At 41.5% G+C, this 21,729-nt stretch overlaps 1 protein-coding gene across 2 annotated transcripts in view; it reads right to left on the reverse strand.

The window, feature by feature from the left end:
* Positions 1-4,145: 4,145 nt before the first annotated feature.
* The window catches only part of znf219 (zinc finger protein 219), a 28,806-nt gene continuing 11,222 nt past the window's right edge, over positions 4,146-21,729 (reverse strand). The window contains exons 2-5 of one of the 2 annotated variants that reach the window (XM_028037856.1): positions 16,006-16,090; positions 13,453-15,803; positions 13,143-13,289; positions 4,146-10,234 (exon numbers count right to left, since the gene is read on the reverse strand). In XM_028037856.1, the coding sequence (XP_027893657.1) occupies positions 9,051-10,234; positions 13,143-13,289; positions 13,453-15,796 (3,675 nt within the window). In that variant the 5' untranslated portion in view covers positions 15,797-15,803; positions 16,006-16,090 and the 3' untranslated portion in view covers positions 4,146-9,050. The remainder of the gene's footprint in view (positions 10,235-13,142; positions 13,290-13,452; positions 15,804-16,005; positions 16,091-21,729) is intronic. The other variant, XM_028037855.1, reaches the window with a different exon arrangement.

Genomic DNA, 21,729 nt, shown 5'->3' on the forward strand with positions numbered 1-21,729 from the left:
TAAATGTGAATTTTAACAAAGAGCAATAGAGCAACTGTCAATTTAGCTTTTCCCTGACTGTACACAGATCTAACAGCTTTCATTATTGAAATGAGTACGAATTTTCACCTAAAAGGAGACATTTAAAATAACCTTAAGTAATTACATGCAAAATTAGAATAACTGAAAGTGTATTACAGCATAAGAAAAGGACATAAATCTACAATGGAAAGGTGGAACGTGATGCCAAAGGACACAGATTAATGTCACAACAGCAAAATATAGGATGCCAAAAGGAAAAACGTTCACCCAAAAAGACCTGGATTAGATTGCAAACTAATCTGAGCAGTACTGTAGAAATCTCTACAAGGTACAATGTTGAAGAGATGAGAAGAAAAAACAATTTGTCTGTATGTCCTAGTGGGGATTTGTGTCTCTTGTAATCTAAATGTACCAGTACAAGTACGCTGAATGAGACGATTGCATCGTATTAAGTTATGACATATTAGAATCTGCTCCCTAAAAACTGGGGAGACAGCTGGTCAACTCTGTTGTCTCCAGGCCACAAGGTCCTGGGTCTGAATCCAGACCTGGGTTACAGATGGATAGATTGATGCCTAGAACTAAAACCTTTCAAACATATTACCCATATCTCCACTAGATGGTGCTATTGTATTTCTGGTCATTTTTAGATATCCCAAATATTTGAATTTGAATGCTGCTAGAATGCCTGTGGAGTTAAGTATAAGACAATAAACTGGTGTACATGAACTTCGGTCACATTTTTAAACTTTCAAACCCTCCAACCCTGAGAAGAATTACACGAGTGTGGAATACAATGACATAAACCCCAGGTTGCCTCAATCCGAGTCGAAGAAAGTAGAACTTTAGAGGTACATTCCTATATTTCCATGTAAACGTGACGTGTGTTTGGTATCCTGGTCTAATTGGAACATCTAATTCTGGCCAAGTTTCCTTTATTTATCTTTTGGTTTGGCTGAAAGTTGAAGGATTGAGTTCTGGTCTTTCATCTTTCGGTAACTCTGGCAATGAAACCGTCCCAGGACATGATCCTTCCATCACCATGCTTGACGCTTGGTGCTGCATTCTTGAGGTATAAAAGTTTTACTTTGATTCCCCTTCCAAAATCTGTCGTCTCATTGTTGGCAAATACCTGACCATGAAACCTTTCTATAGAAAGGCGTGGGGCTTGTCCATGGACGCAGCTCCAAGTTGCAGTCCAGCTTGATGGCGTCCATTTTGTAGCTGGTGCTCAGTTCTTGTCCTTAAATGTGTGAGAAATCCTTTAATCTCCATGGCAACCGTTCAGCTGTGCAAAACACATGGGTGAAACTAGCCCCGCCTTCGAGGCACAGCTCACCCTCAGAACTGAAGTTTCCAAGTTACCGAACATGCACCTCACAGAGCAGCCGACCACCAGGACGTCCCCACTCAGCTCCTTCAGACTAGTGGCAGCAGCAATCATTAAACACCTGGTGGAACGGCACATCATTACATGAGCTACTTCGTATTGCAACACTGACAAAGTGTTGCATTGAGAAGTATTATTCAAGGGTTAATAGAGGATTGCTGTTGTGACTACTCCCTGAAGGAGTTTCGGAAACAGCAGGAGATTTTAAAGTGACAGAGGCCCAATTTCAGAAATTTGACTTTGAAAAGTCAAATGTATTCTAAGTCTTAATTATAGCATTTTTATTGTAACTAAATGCAACATAGCTACTTGATTATGCGATAAAACATGCCTAGAAAATACATAATATTTCCCCTTTAAGACATCTTTTCACAGTCCATGTTTCACTGTTGCGAATCAATGTCAGCTCAGCATGTCGTGTGGATAAAACTCCTGGAAATGCCACAGACCGGAGATTTGTTCCAAAACGTACCTTCCATGAACCTCTGTACAGCAGTAATGATATTTACTACTCACAACATCTTAACTGAACCCTAGTCCTGAAAAAGTGGAACTATCCCTTTAAAGAAAGCCCTTTGAGTGCTCTTCATCATAACACCTAGTCACATTGGTACCTGCAATGAAGAACAGAAACACCTGCAGCAAGCACAAGCCCTCAATTTTCTTGTTTTACATGCAACAACAAATACATAAGATTGCAATTTAGCGTATGTCCACATGAGGGCTCTCTTCTCTTCCAAGTCTAAAGTAACACTATGGATTAGAATCGCACACCTTAGAATAATAATTAAACTGTATTTAATTTATGTATTTTTTTTTTTGATTTCATCACATTGAAACCTTAATCTTCTATATTTGTCTCTATATGCAAATATATATATTTGCATACATACAGTATATACTGTATATATATATTTATTTTATTTTTTTGTTTTTGATAGATAAGACGATCCAAATAGTCCAAAGACAAGGTTTTGTTGTCAACAGAAAAATTTAAGTCAATTGGCTTCATTAGTAAGTAGTTAATTTGTGTATGATTTAATCTCAGTATAAATGAGAACTTTATTATAATTTATTATCATAATAAATGATAAATTATTATCATAATTATAATAAGATGATAATGTGATTATCAATATAATTATTCATAATTTAGCCTACTGTTTTCCTTCCTCTTCACCAGTCTTGTCCGTAGTTTTTGTTACAAAATTGTCAAGTCAAAAGCAATCAAAGACCAAAGAGAAAAGAAAAAAAAAAACTACAATTACAAAGAAACTTGCTGATACTTTCTCAGCAATACACCCAGCATTTAAACATACAAGGCAATCACAACTTGATATTGAAAAGTATCAAAGGTGTTAAAAGTGAAAAATATAAAAATCTGAGTGTATATGCATAAAAAAAGACATACATTTTATTTTTTTTTCCATGTTTTTATTTCTAATGTGTTTCTTTTTTTTTTTTTCCATTTGTCCACAAAGTTATATTAGTCACTACTATGTTAGGTCAGTTTTTCCCTCACTGCAATGGCAGTCAACTACACAAGAGCCCAAACTCAGCGTGGCCCCCTCACCTCAAGAGAGATTTGTCATTTCAAGACAATACTCGATAAAAAAAACAAAACAAAAAGACAACCTTATAGTAAAACCAGGAGATGAGAGACGAAGCTTTGAGAAGTGTTAGATATGATTACTTTAGGAGAATTTCATCCACGTCATTTAAATTCATTAGTCATTTCAATTTAAGTTAAATATTTTTCACTTCCTTTTGAAATGAGTAGTAATATCTTTCTCTTTTTTGCATGAAATGTTCTTAAAAAACACAAGCATGCACATAAGATGTGCACAGTTGAACACATACAAACCAAGATTAACAATTTCATACTATTTTATCTCAAGAAATATGTTTTTCTAATAATTTAGCTGCTAGTATGCGACACAGATCTTTTTATTTTGCTGGGGGATTTTTTTTTAAGCACAAAGTTTACGAATTTTTTTTTATTGTTCTCTCAGATCAATAAACGTCAGCAGCGTCACTTTGTCTCCGTCAATATCTCATAGTGACAGGACCATTGTCTACAGTACAATGATTGGCCGGCGATTTTATTCCCATCTGCCAGTGGGAGGAGCCGAAGGGGCCATCGCTCAAGTTTGTGCTCTCTTAAAAAACAAAAAAACAAAAACAAGAACCCGAAACAAAACAAAAACACAACATCTCTAGAGCTATCTGTACAACATTCAACATCACATTTCTCTTTTGTTTTTTTGTTTTTTTTAACCATAATGCCAAAAACAATAATACTTATCATTATAAGAGCATTTCTCCATCTCGACAGCATTGAACAAACACCACACAAACAGAAAGGAGAAGAAAAAAAAAAAACCTCTAATAAAGGCCTCAATACCAGATAGTACACGTCACCTTCGAGTGGTGCTAGAGACTGATTTATGGACGAGAGAAGGAAGTGGAGGAAGAGCAAGCAGGGGGATGGAAAGAAAACAGAAATGGAAGGGAGAAAAATCTGTAAGTTGTCCTCCTTCTTCAAGCGTTTGTATCTTTAGTGTCGCATTGGACATGTTTTGGCACCTCATGATGTTAAAAACAAAAAACATCGTTCAAGAATCAAAGACTTTGGGCTTTGGTTTACCAAGGATTAGTATGACGACTACAGGTAGCCTCACTCTACAGCTACAACCATTCTTTTTAAATCACCTTGGGCTTAGACAGTCCACAATTTTTCTTTTAGAGTCGGGGTAAAAGTGAGGCCTAGTGGCCTTGTTTAAGGCCCAACGGGCCTGATGAGCAGGAGACGCTGGCACGAAAACTGCTCTCCACCGGAGAGAACGGCCGGTCGGGAAGCAAAGACATGGGAACGAAAGAATAAGGAAATAAGCCAGTGTGATGAAGGGAAGAAGGGAATGATAAAAGGAGGGAAAATGAACAGAGAGAAAACAGGAAGAGAGGAGCGAAAAGGTGATATAGGCTAAGTGCTTTTGGTGAGTTTTACAAAATACACCAGGAAGTGCTTGAAACAGAAGGCACGGTGGCATTGATAGTAGTTGTAAAGGAGACACCACTAAGGGACTTTTTCACTACAAGAACTCATAAGGTGCTCTAAAAAAACAGACTCCAAACACATTAATGCACATTAAAGTGTGGTGGCAGTAACTCCAGACGGACTCCTGTGGCACATTTTCAGAACCAATGTTAACCTAAGCCAAACCATTTAGTACACACAGTCAGTACGGAGCCACCAGATATTGCTGGGGAACATTCTGAACACACCTAACGTGTAGAGGGGCAACGTCAGAAGTGTTTCCATCACTAAATGTTTTCGGAACAGCTTTCCATCTTGGCATATATGCTGGTGTATTGAAAAGCACTTGTTTAAGTCTAAAAATATGGGAAAAGATAGGGATTGTGTGGAATATGAAGTTTTGTGGCATCTTTAAAGGATTTCTGATTCACTCCAGTCATGAATAGTGCACGCATTTTGGGATCCGTGGTGTGGAATTCGCAGTGTTCTGCTGTTTCAGGGAGTGGCTAAGTTATTTCTGCTGTGACATGAGAATTTTTTCCATACTTATGCATACATTAAATATATCTGAATGGTCTCACAAAGTCTTCTAATACTTAGATAAATTAATCAGAATGTAGATCAGTAATTTACCATAAAATGGCAAAAATACATTTGCTTAAAAGAAAGCCCGGCAATTTTGAAATAATTCACGTTTTTGATAAAGTGTTTGTGGTAATGAGGTGGTTATCAGCTGTATCAAAATAGATGTATTTCGCACAACTGCAATGGAAACACCTTTTTTGCATCACACAAGTCGCGTGATCAACAGCTGGATGTTACTACTGGCAGAAATAACAAAGAAGACGAAATAGGAAGTAGCAGGAGGAAGATGTTTTTTTTCGGACAGTGTGCAGCTGGCTCCACCAGAGCTACTACAATTTCCCCAAAACGTGTCGTACGTAGCCGCTCCCGGGGGCTTGTTGCTCCAACAACTGAATAAGACGCCATTTACAGCTATCGCAAAATTGTTTTTTCTTCTTTCAACAAAGATTTTTGCACATTTGTAATGGAGACAACAGATAGTGTCAGTTTTAAGCATCCAGAATCCAAACAGTTCCACATTTGCATAGAGCGAGTTTAGGTGTAGATACGGTTTGGTGATTGCCGTGATATCGGAGTTGGAGCTGCTTCTGTTGCAGTGTATACATCGCATGTTGGGGCTGCAACACGCATGCAGTGGAAGTCTATCAAAATCTGTGGCAGTCTGGAATATCTGGTGATCGAAATCTATCTTCTACAGCGTCAAATGTGTAGTAAAACTAATACTGTAGCATTATTTCTCATGGCAGTGTGTCTTCGTGAGCCACTGAAACACAATACTGACTATATTGTTACTGGGACTCAAGAGACTCAACCAAACACAGTGGAGTTTCTACAGATGCCATGCATCGTTGCAAAAACTGAATCTATAAAATCTGGTATAGGACAAATGAGGACTTTTAAAGTTATGTATTCATCGAGGTGTACAATCAGTTGATATGTATAGTTAAGTTACATTATTTTATGCAAATTAATGTGTGTTGTCAAACACACTGCTTGGGCAGTACGGGGTCCTCAAGTAGGTTTTGCTGGGCAATTCCCATGCTTGCAATCTTGTGCTTTTTACATTTTCTTGTTTCATAATCCAGTGTTTCTGTTGAGATTTGTCAGCGTTTTGTACAAACATTGTGTCGTTTTGTCTCCACATTGGGTACATTTTGTACCAGATATAACCACTGATTGTTTTAGTAATGTTCTGTATTGTTCTCAGTGTTCACTATAAATAAACACTGAGGTTATGCGATGTTAATTTAAGGTTAAGTTAACCCACACAGCAATCAGAACCACAATAGATGATGGGGTGTAATATGAAATCCACACAAAAAAAATAGCAATAAATATTTTGTGAGTACTGTGGGTACTATTTATCTTCATACTTTATCAAAACGTTAAACTACCTAGATACATCATTGACACGGGAGTACAGAATGGAGGTATGAATTAGCGAAGAAACAAACTGACCCCAATACATACATAAATTTAATGTTGCATATATTGAAAAGCACAGTTAAAATAAAGTTCATCATTTACTCGGATTCTTTGGTTTTCATTCTTAAACTGTAACAACTGTTTTGTCTGAAAAGTTTAGTGTCAAATTAAAATTGTCACATCAAAGATTCCATGGAGAGGAAGCAAGCTAGCACTAGCATCCTACCTTCCTTTACTTATAATGTTGCATCAACGTTAAAAGATGTAGCTAAAATGAAGTTTATTATTTACTTCCTTTTTTGGGGGGGATGTAAGACTGTAATAGTTTATCCGAATTGTTAAAGTGTCAAAGATTAAAACAGTCGGAGTCAAAGATTCCACAAAGAGAAAGCAACTAGCATTAGCATTTTAACTACTTCTATTTGTAAAGTCTTATTTTAAAAGTGTAGCTTAAATAATTTACTCATCTTATTTCCTTAAAAAATTTAAGACTCTAACCAGTAACCAGGACCAGTTGTTTTAAATGTTAAAAAGTTACAGCTAAGTTTCCATCAAGAGGGTGAAAGCTAGTATTAGCATTAGCATCACAAAGCACATCGGCAGAAGACAGGAGATTATCAGACCTTTTAGAGGTATGTGTGGAATCAGATATGCCTGACGATGCCCTCTAAATTTATAATGTGTTTAGAAAACTCTCTAGAAATATCTGATAGTGCTACACAAATTTTTACTTACATGTGTACTAATGCTAATGCAGACCGACACTGCCAACAACATAAACATTTGTTCTGATATCACACCACAAGCCTTATATCCCATCAAATAACAAAAGTCGGCATTAACCAGCGCCGTCTACTTTTATTAGCTATACCTTCAAATCTCTTTATTTTACATTATTTTTTTTACTTCATAGTCTTAGTTATTTATATTTTGAGCTCTAATTATGCTTTGCAACTGTTTGTTAATCGATGGGGTAAATCTACTCAAGCCACACACTTACACATTTAAAATGACAACAAAAACTGCCATTGGAAAAAAACAAAAAGTTTGGTCTATCGATAGAGTCAACAGAAAAACAACTACTTTGGGAACTCAAACCTTGCACAGTGCTCTGTATAGACATTCCAACTAGTCTTAGCTCACAAACATTATAATCAATATTACCTATATTGATAACCTTTTTCTGTAAGCATCTTGAAACGAAAATAAACAAAAGTCTGTGGGTTTTTCTTTTCTTGTCTGTCTTTACAAAAGCTACACATATACTACTGGGATGTCTAAGCATGTGTTAGTGTTTTAATAATTACTCCTACCGTTGTCTTTTCAGGGATTTTTTTTTTTTTTTTACAGAAAAGAAAGAAGAGAAGAACTCTAGTTGTCCAAAAGTCACCATATACCAAAAGTACAGCTTATTTCTCGGATTTTGTCTTGTCCGGTAGCAACTTTGTATTTATTTTTCATTTTCAACCCTCTATCTATTTTTGACACGGTTGTTTTTATTACAACATGCCAGCTGATTGTGGAAGAGGGCTCAATCTTGCCCCCTGCAGCCCTCAAGTCCTTGATTTATCGTTTGTTCAGCACGACGGACCACAACCCAGCTGGCGTTGAAAACACTGAATTCTAAACTGTGCCCCTTCTTCTATCTCGTAGTCTTTAAACATCTTGTCACCGCCTACTTTTTAAAATTTTTTTAACTCCTTTTGAAAAGAACCACAAACCGGCTACAGTCTGTGTCAAGAACATTAACGCTATGATGTAGCATTTCTTTTACAACTATTCACAACACCCTAGAACCACTTTAAACAAATATATTGTATTTAAATCATTTGAAACTGTATATTCCGATAAAATTAGCGACCTATGCGAGACTCGGACAACGCCAGAGACTCTTTTGACAACATACATGAACAGGCACTAACTGATTACAACAACAACAAAAAAATACAAACTTTTCTTTCAGATAAGTTTTTTAGGACAGTAATCGATAAACACTTAGCTGAAAAACAAGGCAGTGATACACAGTCGAGGAAACAGTCACCTCATGCCTTAAATTAATGCCAGATAGCTTAAATCTTTCTGTGGATTGAGGAGGGAGATGAAGCTGACAGTCTCAAACTGTTCAGGGGTCAGTCTGTAGAGTTACCTGTTCAGCTCACTCAGTGTAGTAGTCAGGAATACACTGCTTATATAGCAATGCGTCAAAGTTTGAGATTCTGCAACGATGCTAGACCCTTAGCAGATGTTTGTTGAATAGAATATCATCTCAAAAAGCATCAACCTTGGACTTTTTCTTCGGGGGAGAGGGACAAATACAAAAAGTGGCCTACAAAAATCCTGAAAAGTTGTGTAGATGCTCCTATGAGATTATAGGACTATTAGTGTATGTTGTAGAGGATTAAGCAGTCACAAAGATAGTAGACAAGTCATACCAGAGGGAATATTAAAGCAGCACTTTTTCCCCCCGCTTTGCGGAAACATTAATCTTCAAGACTCTTTACGTGTTCTCATAAATTAAACTATGAAGGGATGCCTTTTGCATTATTTCTTGTCTATCACATATACAGCTGAAACTCCCTCTGCCTCTTTCTTTTACCCAGTTAGGACCTTGTCATCCTCCACTGCCATGTTGGGGCTCAGAGCTGGTGAAAGGTCGAGGGACATCCTCAGATCCCGATCTTGCAAATCCTCCACACTGCTGCTCTCCATGTTCTCTTCAAATTCTTCATCGAGTTCTTCTTTCTCCTCCTGCGTCTTTTCCTTGACAGCTGGGCTGTCTCTTACATTCTTGGGCACTGAAGCCACAGAGTCTTGACGATAAGAAGCATCGTCCAGATGATCTGCTGTATCCTCAGGGTGACCATTAGTGATCTGGTGCTGAGTTGAAGACCAGTGCCCTACAGGGACTGGAGATTCTCCCTCACTCACATGCCTCCATAATGTCAGAGGATCGAGGTCGGAGTTATCCATCCGTGGCTTGGTGGCCCTTTGGGCGCGTTCATCATCCAGGAGTGCAGAGGAGACCCTCTTGCGCCTGGACTTACTTGTGTGGTTTACTTGGATATGCATGGCCATCAGCTCAGCTGATGATGTATGAAAAGGGCAGAACAAACACTGGCTCAGTTTGACCCCTGCTGAGCTATCCCTCCCACCATCAACACCAAACCCAACTCCTCCATCTCCGGCACCAATGCTTTCATTCTCCTCCATCCCTCCGTGGCTGGGCGAGGTGCGACGGGAAAGATCCAAAGGTTCAAACCCTCCCTCCTGAGTAGATGGCACAGGTTCATCTTTGTCACTTTGTGGCTGAACCATTCGACTAGTAGTGAGAGGCTTACGCCGGGATACTTTAGTAGTCTTTGGTGGGGGGGATCCCCTGATCCAATTTCCCTCCATCCCTCCTTGGTACAGGGCCCCCATAACTCCAGACAGATACCTGTACTGGGTCTCCAAGTCGACATCCCTTAGAGCTGCCAGAGCCTTCCGATGTTCCCGTTGGTCTGGGAGGCCCAGGAGCCATGACTGCTGGCTGGACCGTGAAACGGTTGTATCAGCAGTACCTCGGTTGATCGGGCCGTGGTTGAGCTGAGATCGACGCTGCTTGACCAATCCAGGGGTTCCAGATGTGTGAATGCTGGAGGTGGGCCCAGAGGAGGAATTGGAGGAAGCTGATAAGGCATTGCGTTGCTCCCGGTGGTGCCGCTGGAGGTGGTACTTCAGTGACCCAGACTGAGTGCCTGCATAGTCACAGTGGGGGCATTTGTAGGGTCTTTCACCTGCAGGAAAAAGAGTATGTCAAATCAAACTGATTACATCTGGACATATGTAACATTGACCACAAGTCTCAGGCCCTGTTCACACGGAGACAAGATTAGGGGTTTCTTGGCTGTATCCAAAAAGGGATTTTGTCATTTAGGCTGTTCATTCACACGTATCTGGCATTTTGGGAAACCAGAAGCAATCATTTTTCAAAATGGGTCCCAAACTAGATACATTTCAAAGCTGCAGTTTTATGTTTCCATGAGGCCATGTGACTTGCGTCATTTTTGAAACTGTGACATAGAGGCTCCGTCGCTCTCGGTATGCAGCATTTGTTTGTGTGGACGGACATGTGTTCTTAATCACTTATGGAAATTTACCGTTTGTGTGCAGCACGTGTGGACAGCACATCTTTCACTAAATGAGAAAGCCAAACATAGAAGTGGACAAAAATAATGCTAAATGACAAATAATACAAATTAAATGTGATGTCAACTTACATAGTGTCTACCATCTTGTTTTACAAACATGTGTATCAACTTGTATTTAATTGAACTTTGAATTCAAGTCAACTCCCAGAGCAGATTATTTAAATAATAGCAAGTTTTTAGAAATGTTTTGTCATTTGTAATTCCTGGTGGATCTCTGCAGCGCTGCCAAAGTTTAGTGTAGTAACTGGGTCTACTTGCGTTTTGTTGGTGAATCACATAAAATATGAATAAAATACACTTAAATTTGTGATTGTAATGTGACAAAATGTGAAAAGTTCAAGGCATATGTAGCAATGAAGCTAACGCAGGAACAAGACCTCACTGGGTGGATCCCCTTAGAGTGCAATGTCAGGGCAGCTAAGGGTAAATAAGTGACACTGGGTTACATTTTATTAGTGTGCAGTGGGAGCCGTAGTTGCAGAGTTTGAAGGTAGATGGCAGTGTTCCATTACAGTTAAAATACCACAGCTGGTTCTACCAGAGGCTCATGTTGCTTGTCAACAGCAGGAAACCTATTGCATATGAAAAGTGCAAAAGATCGTATCTACAACATTAAAAAAAAGCTGAAATTTAACAAATTGTCAGCTCACGATCATACTCCATTGTACAACGGTGAGAATACTTTGAAGAACTCTGAGTGCATTTTGGGCTGATTGAGATTGATGGAGATCTCACAAATGGACAAGATGGTGTTTAATTTTAATGAGATGTATCAAGCACAGGAAAATATTAAGAAATGGCCACGGATAATCCACTAACGATGCTAGGGAGGCACTGCAAGAGAGGCCAGGTTCTTCCTTTTGATGTCATAATTTTCTTACCAAGAAGTGTATTAAGGTCAGCATGTGGTGCAGTGTTAGATTGGGGAACCTCAGACATGGAGTCTTTAACGCATCCACCAGGGGTTGGATTGCTAACGATAACACTGTTGCTGTATGTCTTTTTTTCTCTGCTTTTTTCCCCCCTAATTATGCTCAATAAAAACCACTAGCAGCAAGAAATATTAAAAACTATTTTTGTTAACTTGCATTCTTGTTATTTTAGTGTTAACTCCACACTGAGACTGAAAGCCATATTGCATTGCAAAGGTTTTCTTAAGCCTTTAATCCTTTCACATTTTGCCATGTAGCAACCTCAAGTCTCAACATATTTTATTCGATGACTTTTGTGAAAGAACACAAAATTGTAACGTTAAAGAAAAATCACACATTCTTTGTCACAATTCTTACTAATTTGATTACAGCCAATCATTTTTTTTTTTTATTAATAAAATATGAAAAATATATAGTGCGATTTTGCTCAGGTCCCTTCACTCTACACTTCAACAAAATCCAGTGAACAAAGTTGAACTTGTTGACCTACATAGAAAACGGCTGTCTCTAGAAGAAAACTAACACTGCCCAGTGATTTGAACACACCATCCCCTCAGTGAAACATAAAGGTGGCAACATCATGATGTGTAGATTATTTTCAACAACAGTATGGGAAGTTGATGGAAACTCAGATGAAACTAAATGCAGCTGTGAGAGTCTCCAAAAGCCTTGGAGGAAATTAACCTTCCAGCCTAATCATATAGCCAGAGCAGCAACTTAATGGGTTAGCTCAAACCTATCAAAATCTTAGAATGGCCTAGTTAAAGTTCACACCCAACCACGATTGAGAAATTGTTCCCAGCCCCAATCCTTTAATCAGCTTGGCTTGATGAAAGTTTATGTTCACGAATTCAACCCTTCCAATCTGACTGAGTTGGGGCAAACATTTCAATCTTTGATGCAAAGTTTGTTGCATCTTGGTATTATGCTAATTTGTGTTGGTCTATGACATTAAATTCCAACAATATACCTTGTAGTAATTAGTTGTAACAATAAAAAATGTGAACGTTTATCCCTTAAGTCACCCTAAAAACACTTTTTACGGGGTTAAAAGACCTTTTTGATAACCTTGTAAGTCACTGTATGTTGATGATATACATGGGACTCCAATCCATTCATACTGTGATACAAACAGGTAAATTTTTGTCCTTTATTAGACTGAATTGTTTCAAGTTCCTCATGTAAACCAGCATTGTTTCAATCACCGGTCATAAAGTCTATATTTGTTTGACCTTGCAATGGAGATGAAGGTGCACACAAGTGAGAGAAGTGAGCGCCGTCTCGGTTTTAAATCCCCAGCATGGCTTAATTTTCTCTTCAGAAGCTACTGCTAATATGTGCCCGAGCTCTACTCCTGCGCAGGGCTAGAGCTCCAGAGGAGCCGCTCACTTGCCTGCAGTAGAGATCTATGATTAGCACTGGTCAGCTCTCTGGAGTCAATGTGTGGAAAAATAAAGAGGTAGTTATGAAAACGAGACAACACTCAAGAAACCTTTCCAGGGATTTCTAGAGGTAAAAAAAACAGAGAAAAGTGGCTTATTAAGCCCACAGCTGCGTCTCACCTGTGTGAACTCTCAGGTGCACTTTGAGATGGTGGGAAGAGCGGAAGGCTTTGCCACAGTAGGGGCAGTCTTTTATCCCTCTGCCACGCACTCGCTCCCTGGTGGGAACAGAGGGCATGGAGGAGACTGCTGTGAAGCCGTTTTCTCCTGTGAGTGGAGAGAAAGGAAAGTAAAATGTTAGCATAACAGCTTTTACTGAAGAAATAGACATTATTTACTACAGTAAAACGATAGGAGAGAAATTTACACATTAGGTGTGAACAAGCAAACAGCAGATAACACAAAGAAAACAAGAAAACAGATGTGATACCTTTGAAGTTTGAAATAACAGAGTGAAACCCTGTGACTGCTCCTGCTTGCTGAGATATACTGCTGTTCAGTTTTGATTCCTGTCTTCCATCTACCATTTGCTGGGATCCACCACCGTGAAGTTGGGATTCTGGTCTCACGTCACCGCCGCCGTTGCCTCCTCTTCCCAACCCCGCTCCTCTTCGAGTACCAGCCCCCTCTTCTTCACTGGTGCCATGATTCTGCGGCCTCTGAGCATGGACGCGAGCGTGCACAACCACCTGCTGCAGGCTGCGGAACAACTTTCCGCAGTCCGGGCATTCCCAAGGCCCTCCGGCTCCTCCCGACTCTCCTCTGGGTTCTGGGCCTGATCGGTAGACCCTGATTTGGTCTGCTTCTGTGATCACTGAACTTCGACCTGGGGCTCGTTGACCTTGCTGCTGCCCTCGTTGCTGCCCTCGTTGCTGTGGTCTCTGCTGCTGCTGCTGCTGTTGCTGCTGCTGTGCAACAGCCAGGCTGCGAGCAACCAGCTGCCACCAAGTTGCCTGATCCCCTCCTTCTGAAATAGTTGATGTGGTTTCACTTGTGCCACCTCCTCTGGATGTTCCCCCTCCTCTGGTAGGGTCACCACCTCCACTTCTGCCTCCACCACTATTTCCCATCTCTGCCACCTGAGCTGCTGCTTGAAGTCTTTCCATGCAACTGGCCCCGCTGCCATCACTGGGCAAGCCAAGGTATCCCAGGATAGCAGACTTGCTTAAACTCATATCGATCCTACCCCCAGTTTCTCTGTCAGACCTTCCTTGTCCACCTCTGGCTCCACCTCCTCGATGGGCCATGAGCAGGCTCGAGTACAGGGAGTTCAGGGTGTGTGTACTAGCAGAGCCCTTTGACTGCTGCTCAGCATTCCCGAGAATACCATGGGTTCCCAATCCAGCTTTGAGGCCGAGCTTGTTAAGATGAACTTTCATGTGGTTCTTGAGGAACCAAGGCTCCTTAAAGCCACGTCCACACACCTGGCACTTATGGTCTAAGGAGTCCTTGTGTTTTCGCATGTGTCCCTTCAGAAACCAGGACTGAGTAAATCTCTGGCCACAAGTATCACAGCGAAATGCTGGTACTGAAGAGGATGCAGAGGCTCCAGCAGCCGATGAGATCTGAGCGTTACCTGGGGTCGGGGCGGGAGTATGGGTTGGGGTGGGCACTGGTGTGTCAATGATGGTCCTGCAGTTGAAGGCTGTTGTCAAGGCCGACACCTCCGGGGAGGGGTGGCACTCCTGTAAGTGAGATGCCAGACTCTCTTCTTGGCTGGCAGAGAAAGGACAAAGGGTGCATTTGTACGGGTTGTGGAGGATGCGGACGTGACGCGCCAGTTCTGAAGCTGTGCGGAATTTTCCCTTACAGGCATGGCAGCGAAACGTAGGCGCTGTGGCAACAGATGAGCCCTCGCCAGTAGACGAATAAGGGGAGGTTACAGATACAGGGTCTTCTGTGAGGGGTGGGGTCAAGGGTGTGCTGTCATCCAATAAAAAGTTTGGGTTCTGGTCTGGCTTCAGATCATCATCTAGACCTTTGTCTTCTCCATTGATATTCTCCTCCTCCGTGAGGTGCTGGATTAGAGTTTTTGGCAGTAAACGCTGATTTGCACGACTTCTGTGATTGGAGAGTAAATCTTTGTGATTCTGATGGATTTTGAGATGTTGCTTAAGGGAAGTTGAGGGGGGTCTAGTGCGGTACAGCGATGCAGCTCTTCGATCTCGGTCCAAACTATGTGCCCGAGCATGAAGAGACAAGATGCTTTGGAATCGAAACCTTTTCCCACACACATGACAAGGAAACTTGAGTGCAGGCCCAGGCGAGGCCCCTCCAGCTCCAGGTGTTGCCCTGGTAACAGTTTCCTTCTGGAACAGTTGGAGGTCTAGCTCATCGCTGCAGTTTCCACCTTGTCCTGAAGAAAGGGCCAACTCAAGGGCACCATAACCAAGAAAAGGAGCTGACGGCGTGTCTGGTGGGGAGGAATCCAAACCGGGGTTGCATCCCGCATCTTGAGCGCTTCCTCCTGGAAACAAAGCTACAGCTGGGGTCGGAGATGGAGGAATTCCATCTAGCTCTTCTTCGCAATCTTCTCCGTCAAGATCAAGGCAATCATTATTGTTGACCTCTTGTAGGGGGAAGGGAGAGAGGGGGAAGTACGGCGTGGTGTCAGGGCTCTGCGGGGAAGGTTCAGGGCTGGGGATCGGCAGGACAACGGGGCTGTCGGGTAGAGGAGAGGAGGCTTGAGGGCTGTGGTCAAGAGATGGCAGCGTTTGGGGAGACTGTGGCTGCTCACAAGCAAGAGACAACACACACTCTGGTGGAGAATCCATCCTCTATCAATGAAAAGATAAAGACAAGCAGAAGTCAGGCAATGATTGAATAAAATATCATTGAACTTATTGCTTTTAAATCACTAAAATAGTTAACCCCTCCCCAACTACAATAGAATTTTCTGCTTTCAAAACACATTCTAAAAGTGTCTATTCAACTATGTAAGGTTCTCATACATCCTGTCTAGAAGGGTGGGGCAGAAACTTACTAGCAGTGTGTTTGGTGTTATGCCATTCTTTAGTGTCTCGGCTTAGGGGGGAAACACTTCTGAGGCAGCCTCCTTCTATAATTTCCTGGGGACAACATAAACAAATAAACCTAATCAGTGAACAGGAAGATCCAACACAAATTTCTCAATATCAAGCTTTTAAAAAAACATTTTTGAACTTGAGTTTCTGTGCAGCTCAAAATATTTTATGCAATCTTGCATTTTAGTAACAATCTGACTAATTGCTTAATGGTAAATTTGTACAAGTGTAAGAGGAAATGATTTGCAATGCTGAGCATCAAACCGTAGGATTTTTTCCCCCCCTTTCTTGTTGAACAGGATTAAAAGCAATTTGCATTGAAGACACTTTGAACACGTTCCATCACCATTTTCCGACGACAAAACGAACGACACGCGTGCTCGCCAGTTTTAAAACCACGTTTTAACGTGTGCACATAAAAGAAACCCGTCACTTGATCTTCATTTACTCCTCAGCCTGCGTGGGCGTGAGCGCGTGAGCCTCAACGCGTAACAGGTGCGCACCTGTTCGTTTCCTCCTCCGTGTGTTCGCGGGATTCTCCCGCATACTGTCAGCACATATGGGACGATTAGCCGGTGTGTGACTGCGCACCGGTGTGCATTTATGCGAGTGTGTTTAGAAGTTAAGGGCACCACCGCAGGACATGGAGTGTCCCAAACAGGATGGGCGCGCAATGTTTTGACTTCCCCACACACCCTTCCTGTCCACACATACAGTAGCAGCTTTTTTTTTCTTTTTTTCCATCTTAAATCGGGATTCCATACACAGGGAGCATGCATCCACGACAATATTTCTTGAATCCTCTGCTCGGGTGTGGTTGTACTTTGCTTAGTCATGGCTACTTGCTTAGGTCATTTACAAATGTAAGCGTTTTTTGACTATTGTGTTGCCTGCACTGCGACTGTCACCCCAGTTAACACGTCAGCTAAAACGTAAAGTGTGATATACAGAATATTGAGCCTTTTTTCCCCCTTTTTTTATTGGCAGGCTCACTCACTTACTCACATACACGCCCCAAATGTTTTTTTTTTGTTTTCTTTTGGAGTACACAGCAGTTTGACTGGATTTATGCACATTCAGGCTGTAGAGGGGTTTTTTGTTGTTGTTGTTTTCATGCCCATCATTCGGTGCAGTTGAGCAGCGGCGAATGCGCCCGCAACAAAACAAAAGGTCATAAATCAATGTGCAAAAACAATAGAACATCTGTGCTCGCAGGTGTGGCAGATATGTTGGCGTTTGCATGGCGGCGGGATCATGTATGTGTTTGTAGGACGCATGTGTTGGGGTGTGTGCGTGTGTGTGTGTGTGTATGTCGCTGAGGCTGGATGACAAAGAGATTCTCATGTAGCCAGTTGACATTTTAGCTCAGCTATGACTCACAGGGATATCACCCCATATCAATCACATGAACACTCACACACAGCCCTTTCTTAATCCACCATTATTGTTCCTTCTCTCCCCATCTTCTTTTCTCCCCACTCTCGTCTGTCTTTTCTTTCTCTCCCTGATTCATACTTCTTCTCCCATCCCCCTCTCATCCTCTCGCACCCTCCCGCCGTCTATTATTCACTAATTTTCTTTCATTCGCTCCCTCTCTCCCCCTTTTTTTTTCTCTCTCCTGCAGTGTTGCCAGTTGGCAGAGTGCCAGGGAATGCTGATATCAGCTGGTAGATTGGGCCCTGCCAACATGGCGAAGAGCAAGGGAGAAAAAAAAAAATGAGAAAGGAGGCAGACACGGAGAAAGAGAAAAGGCAGACGGAGAGGAATATACAAACAGGGCAGCTTCAGAACAACATTGTCAGAGGCCATGGGAATGAAAATGACTTAATTTGATTGTCAACATGGTGTTGCAGGGTGGGGTGGAGGGGGGGGGGGGCGAAAATGGGGTGGTTAAAAAAGACAGGCATGTTGGAACAGAGGTTAGTAGAGAGTGCCACAATAATATAAAGAGATGTTATGCTCTTGAAAAATAAACAACAATTATACAGATAAAAATGAGCAGAAGGACAGAAAGCAAAAAAAAAAAGGAAAGAAAGCCTGTATGTGTGGCTGTCTCTGCAGTTTTAGCTCTGATGCTATTATCATATGAATATCAGCATCGCGGCGCATTGTTCCGCCGTGACGGCGGCTGTCGCCAACCACCGGTCCCTGTCATGCCAATGAGGAAAATTTGGATAGATGGAGAGCGGGCGATAAGGTGCAGCAAAGGATGCAGGGAAGGGGGGGAGGAGAGAGGAGGAAAGGGAAGGAGAGGGGAGGGGCGGGCCGGGGCCGGTGGAGGGGCAGAAATCAGATTGGAATCGGGTGGAGCAGAGACAGAAACAACAAAAGGTGCAAATGAACCAAGGAATGTGCAGAGGAACGGGTGGGGTGGGGGGGGACTAAAGCGCCTCTAGACGTGGTCAAGAGGCGCATTTATTCACGCTACGGGTTCATGTTGGAGACGCTCTCCAAGTGGAGGCTGTAATCCCCCGTCCCCCCCCAAAAAATCCAGCTAGTCGCTAAGGCAGACAGACAATTACAGGAGAAATCAGATCCCATTAAAATGTGTGTTTGATGGGATCTATGGTGATTTCAACAGTCGGATGTAGGCCTGTCATAATAACATTTTCCTGGACGATGAATAGTCCCAGAAGTTATCGCGACAAATGATGATATTGTCGCCTTGAGACCGTTTTCCATTAAAATAACGACAATGACATAATAATGCTGGAACACATTCTCACAGATTAATAAACTTTAAATTCAGGTGAACATTTAACACCGGGACTGGAAGATGTTTTAAATGTCCAAAATAAATAAACAAAAACAACAAATAAAATGAATTGTGAAGTCGTCTTCTTCAAAAAAGAGGCATTTTAATTGATTGCGGCGGTCCTGGTCGGATGGCAACACATGTCGTAAGTATTCACACTGCTCAACTTTTTTTATTTTATTTATTCACATGAAAGAGACGCATAATTTTGAAGTGGAAGGAAAATGGAAAAGATGCCACATGTGATGGAAAATTTAATTATCCACACACACACCGTACCTACAGGGAAACATGGTGGTGGCAGCGTCATGGAGGGAAAGGCTGCAAAGCTATGAAACTGAGCTTCACCTTCCAGCAAATTATATTCAGCATCACAGCAGCGATGAGCTGGATCTTCTCAACACTTTGCTAAGTTACTGGTGTAATTTCAGCTTTAAATCTTTGGAGGCATGCTGGGTAAAATGATCCCCACACCACAATACTGTCACCACCATGTGTCAAGAGGGGTTGGTGTGTTTAGGGGAGGGATGCAGGGTTAGATTTCCTTAAGACTTAAAGTGTCTTATGTGAAATTTCTGATAGGGCTCCATCAACCCAGTACGCGGCTTGTGGCCTTTATTGGATTTCTCCTTGACGCTTTTCCATGATGGTGTGTTGTTAATTGCAAATAGTTCACAACTGATTTTAATTTTGGGGTATCTGAATGAGGCGAGGCGAACAAAAATGTGCACCACAAACTTTGTATTTGACAATTACGAGCTAGTTTTTGGTCGACCCCAAAACTCCAAAGAAACACACTGAGGCTTGTAATAGTAGAGCAACAGAATGTGAAAAATATCAGGGATGTCCAAAGTGAGGCCCAGGGGGCCATTTGCGACCCTCTGGAAGATTTTGCGTGCCCTCCCACCGTTATCCTAGAATGGAGCACATCTGGCGTTCAAGGCGGGCGGTTGCTTTGGATGGACGATTTGTTTTTATTAATTAAAGTGAGATTTAAACAATTCATAGTTCAATTTACTGTGAGGTTTGTGGTTGCTCCACAAACATCCAGCAACCTTTAGTCAGAAACAGACTCGGTCCACAGAAACAATCAGAACCCTATGCCTAACCTTTATGCCTAACATTTTGTTTGCTTCAATAAAATCTTGCCCTGTTTTGCTTGTTATTGAGCAGATAAAGATAAAAATAAAGCTAATTTACGGCATTTCTGATAGGGGTGGGGGAGGGGGGAGAAAAAGAAACAGCTCTTGTGGCCCACAAGTGTTTCCAACTGGATGTACATTCTGATACCACTTTTGTAGAGGGTGTGGATACCTTTGCAAGGTACTGGGGGAGAGAAGGGGATTTCACACTCTTGTAGATCTTTCTCTTCACTGACAAATTCCCAGCATTCATGTGGGAGTGTAATGACACAAGGTAATGACAGCTTAAAAGCACCGGTGCTGCCGGTTTAAGCAGCGCAGTGATGTTGTCATTACAGTAATTGCAGCGTAACTTTTGTGGGCAATGAGGTAACTCATGACCCCCCCCGGTCCCCTCCACTCCACCCATCGCCACCACCATCACCACCGGCCCTGTTCTAAAAAACATCTGAGCACATTTGCACGGTTTAAATAGTGATAACCCCTCTTGACTTGAAAGTTGCGCGCGGAGAAGAGGAGGTTGCTGAGTCATACATCACATCCCTGGTAAATAGTTGCCAAAAGGAGCGAGAGGGCAATATGTTCTGACAAGTTTATTTCGGGGAGGTTTTGATGACACTGTCTAAATACCAACAGTATTATAGAGAAGGCGGTGAGCGCGGGTTTGTACATGTCAGCAAGCTCCGCATTGTGAATGTAAATATCAGGGTGTGAGAGCATTTCACTTTTCTTTTTTTTCCTTTTTTTTGACAATGCGTGTGGGCAGCAGTGCAAAATCAGCTCGGCTTTCCTTTAATGTGTGTCATTTTGAGAGGGCTTGGGTAATGTTATCCATCGTTTATAGCCAAATAACGGTTTATGCGATTGTCTCTGTGACCTCCCGTTGTTTTAATGTAAAGCGGTGATTGGTAAAAGGCACGAACAGGCCTGAGCACGGAGATTACACCCGGTGGTGTCAAACGGTACGTGAATCCAAACAGACTTCCTTTGGCTTTGTTTTTTTTTTCTCCCAATCAAATGCCTCAGATCAGAAACATCATTTTAATATTGAGCAAAGATAACTTGAGTACATACAGAGCAGATTTTAAATGATTGTAATTTAACTGAAGAAAGGGTCAAATCTGGCCATATGTTAAAGTCATTTCCCTTACTGAGTCTCAAATTAACTGCAAGTTAACATTTTTCTTTATTTCTTTTTTCTTTTTGGAAAGGCAGGTTCTATTCTACCTGTACGCTCTAAAAAAACTGAAATAGAAGCTGTCTGACAACATGAAGTAGGCAAAATGGTACTTCGAGGATGTTCTAATGTTTTTTGGGGGGTTTTTTTGTGATTGTTGCAGCCTAAAATGACTGATTTTGTGGCACGGTTTAAAAAACGTTGCAGTCAAAGTTGCAAAGTTTTAATACAATAACATGACACGGTCTTGCAGTGGTTATGTGGAAAAGTGTCACATAACCTTTCCAAAACAGACAAGATTTTAACATAGCTAATATTCGAAGTGCATATAACATTTTCAAGGACCTTCTTGAAATGGCACACTTAATCCTAATCAAATCATCTCCTGAGGAGTTGTCAAATGCGAAAAAATTCCATGTTGGTGATTCAATTTACCGTGAAACTGTAGACACAGCAGAAGTAAATCCTTCAGAAAAGACCCAAAATGGTTTTTGCAAAAAAAAAGAAAAAAGCCAAATGCTGCAAGTTTTGTTTACAAGAAGAGTCCAGCATATCGATCCAAAATATCGATAATATCAATATCAAGTGAGTATCGGTATTGTATGGATAC

The sequence above is a fragment of the Xiphophorus couchianus genome, chromosome 14, assembly GCF_001444195.1.
Source record: "Xiphophorus couchianus chromosome 14, X_couchianus-1.0, whole genome shotgun sequence".
NCBI classification, from domain to species: domain Eukaryota; kingdom Metazoa; phylum Chordata; class Actinopteri; order Cyprinodontiformes; family Poeciliidae; genus Xiphophorus; species Xiphophorus couchianus.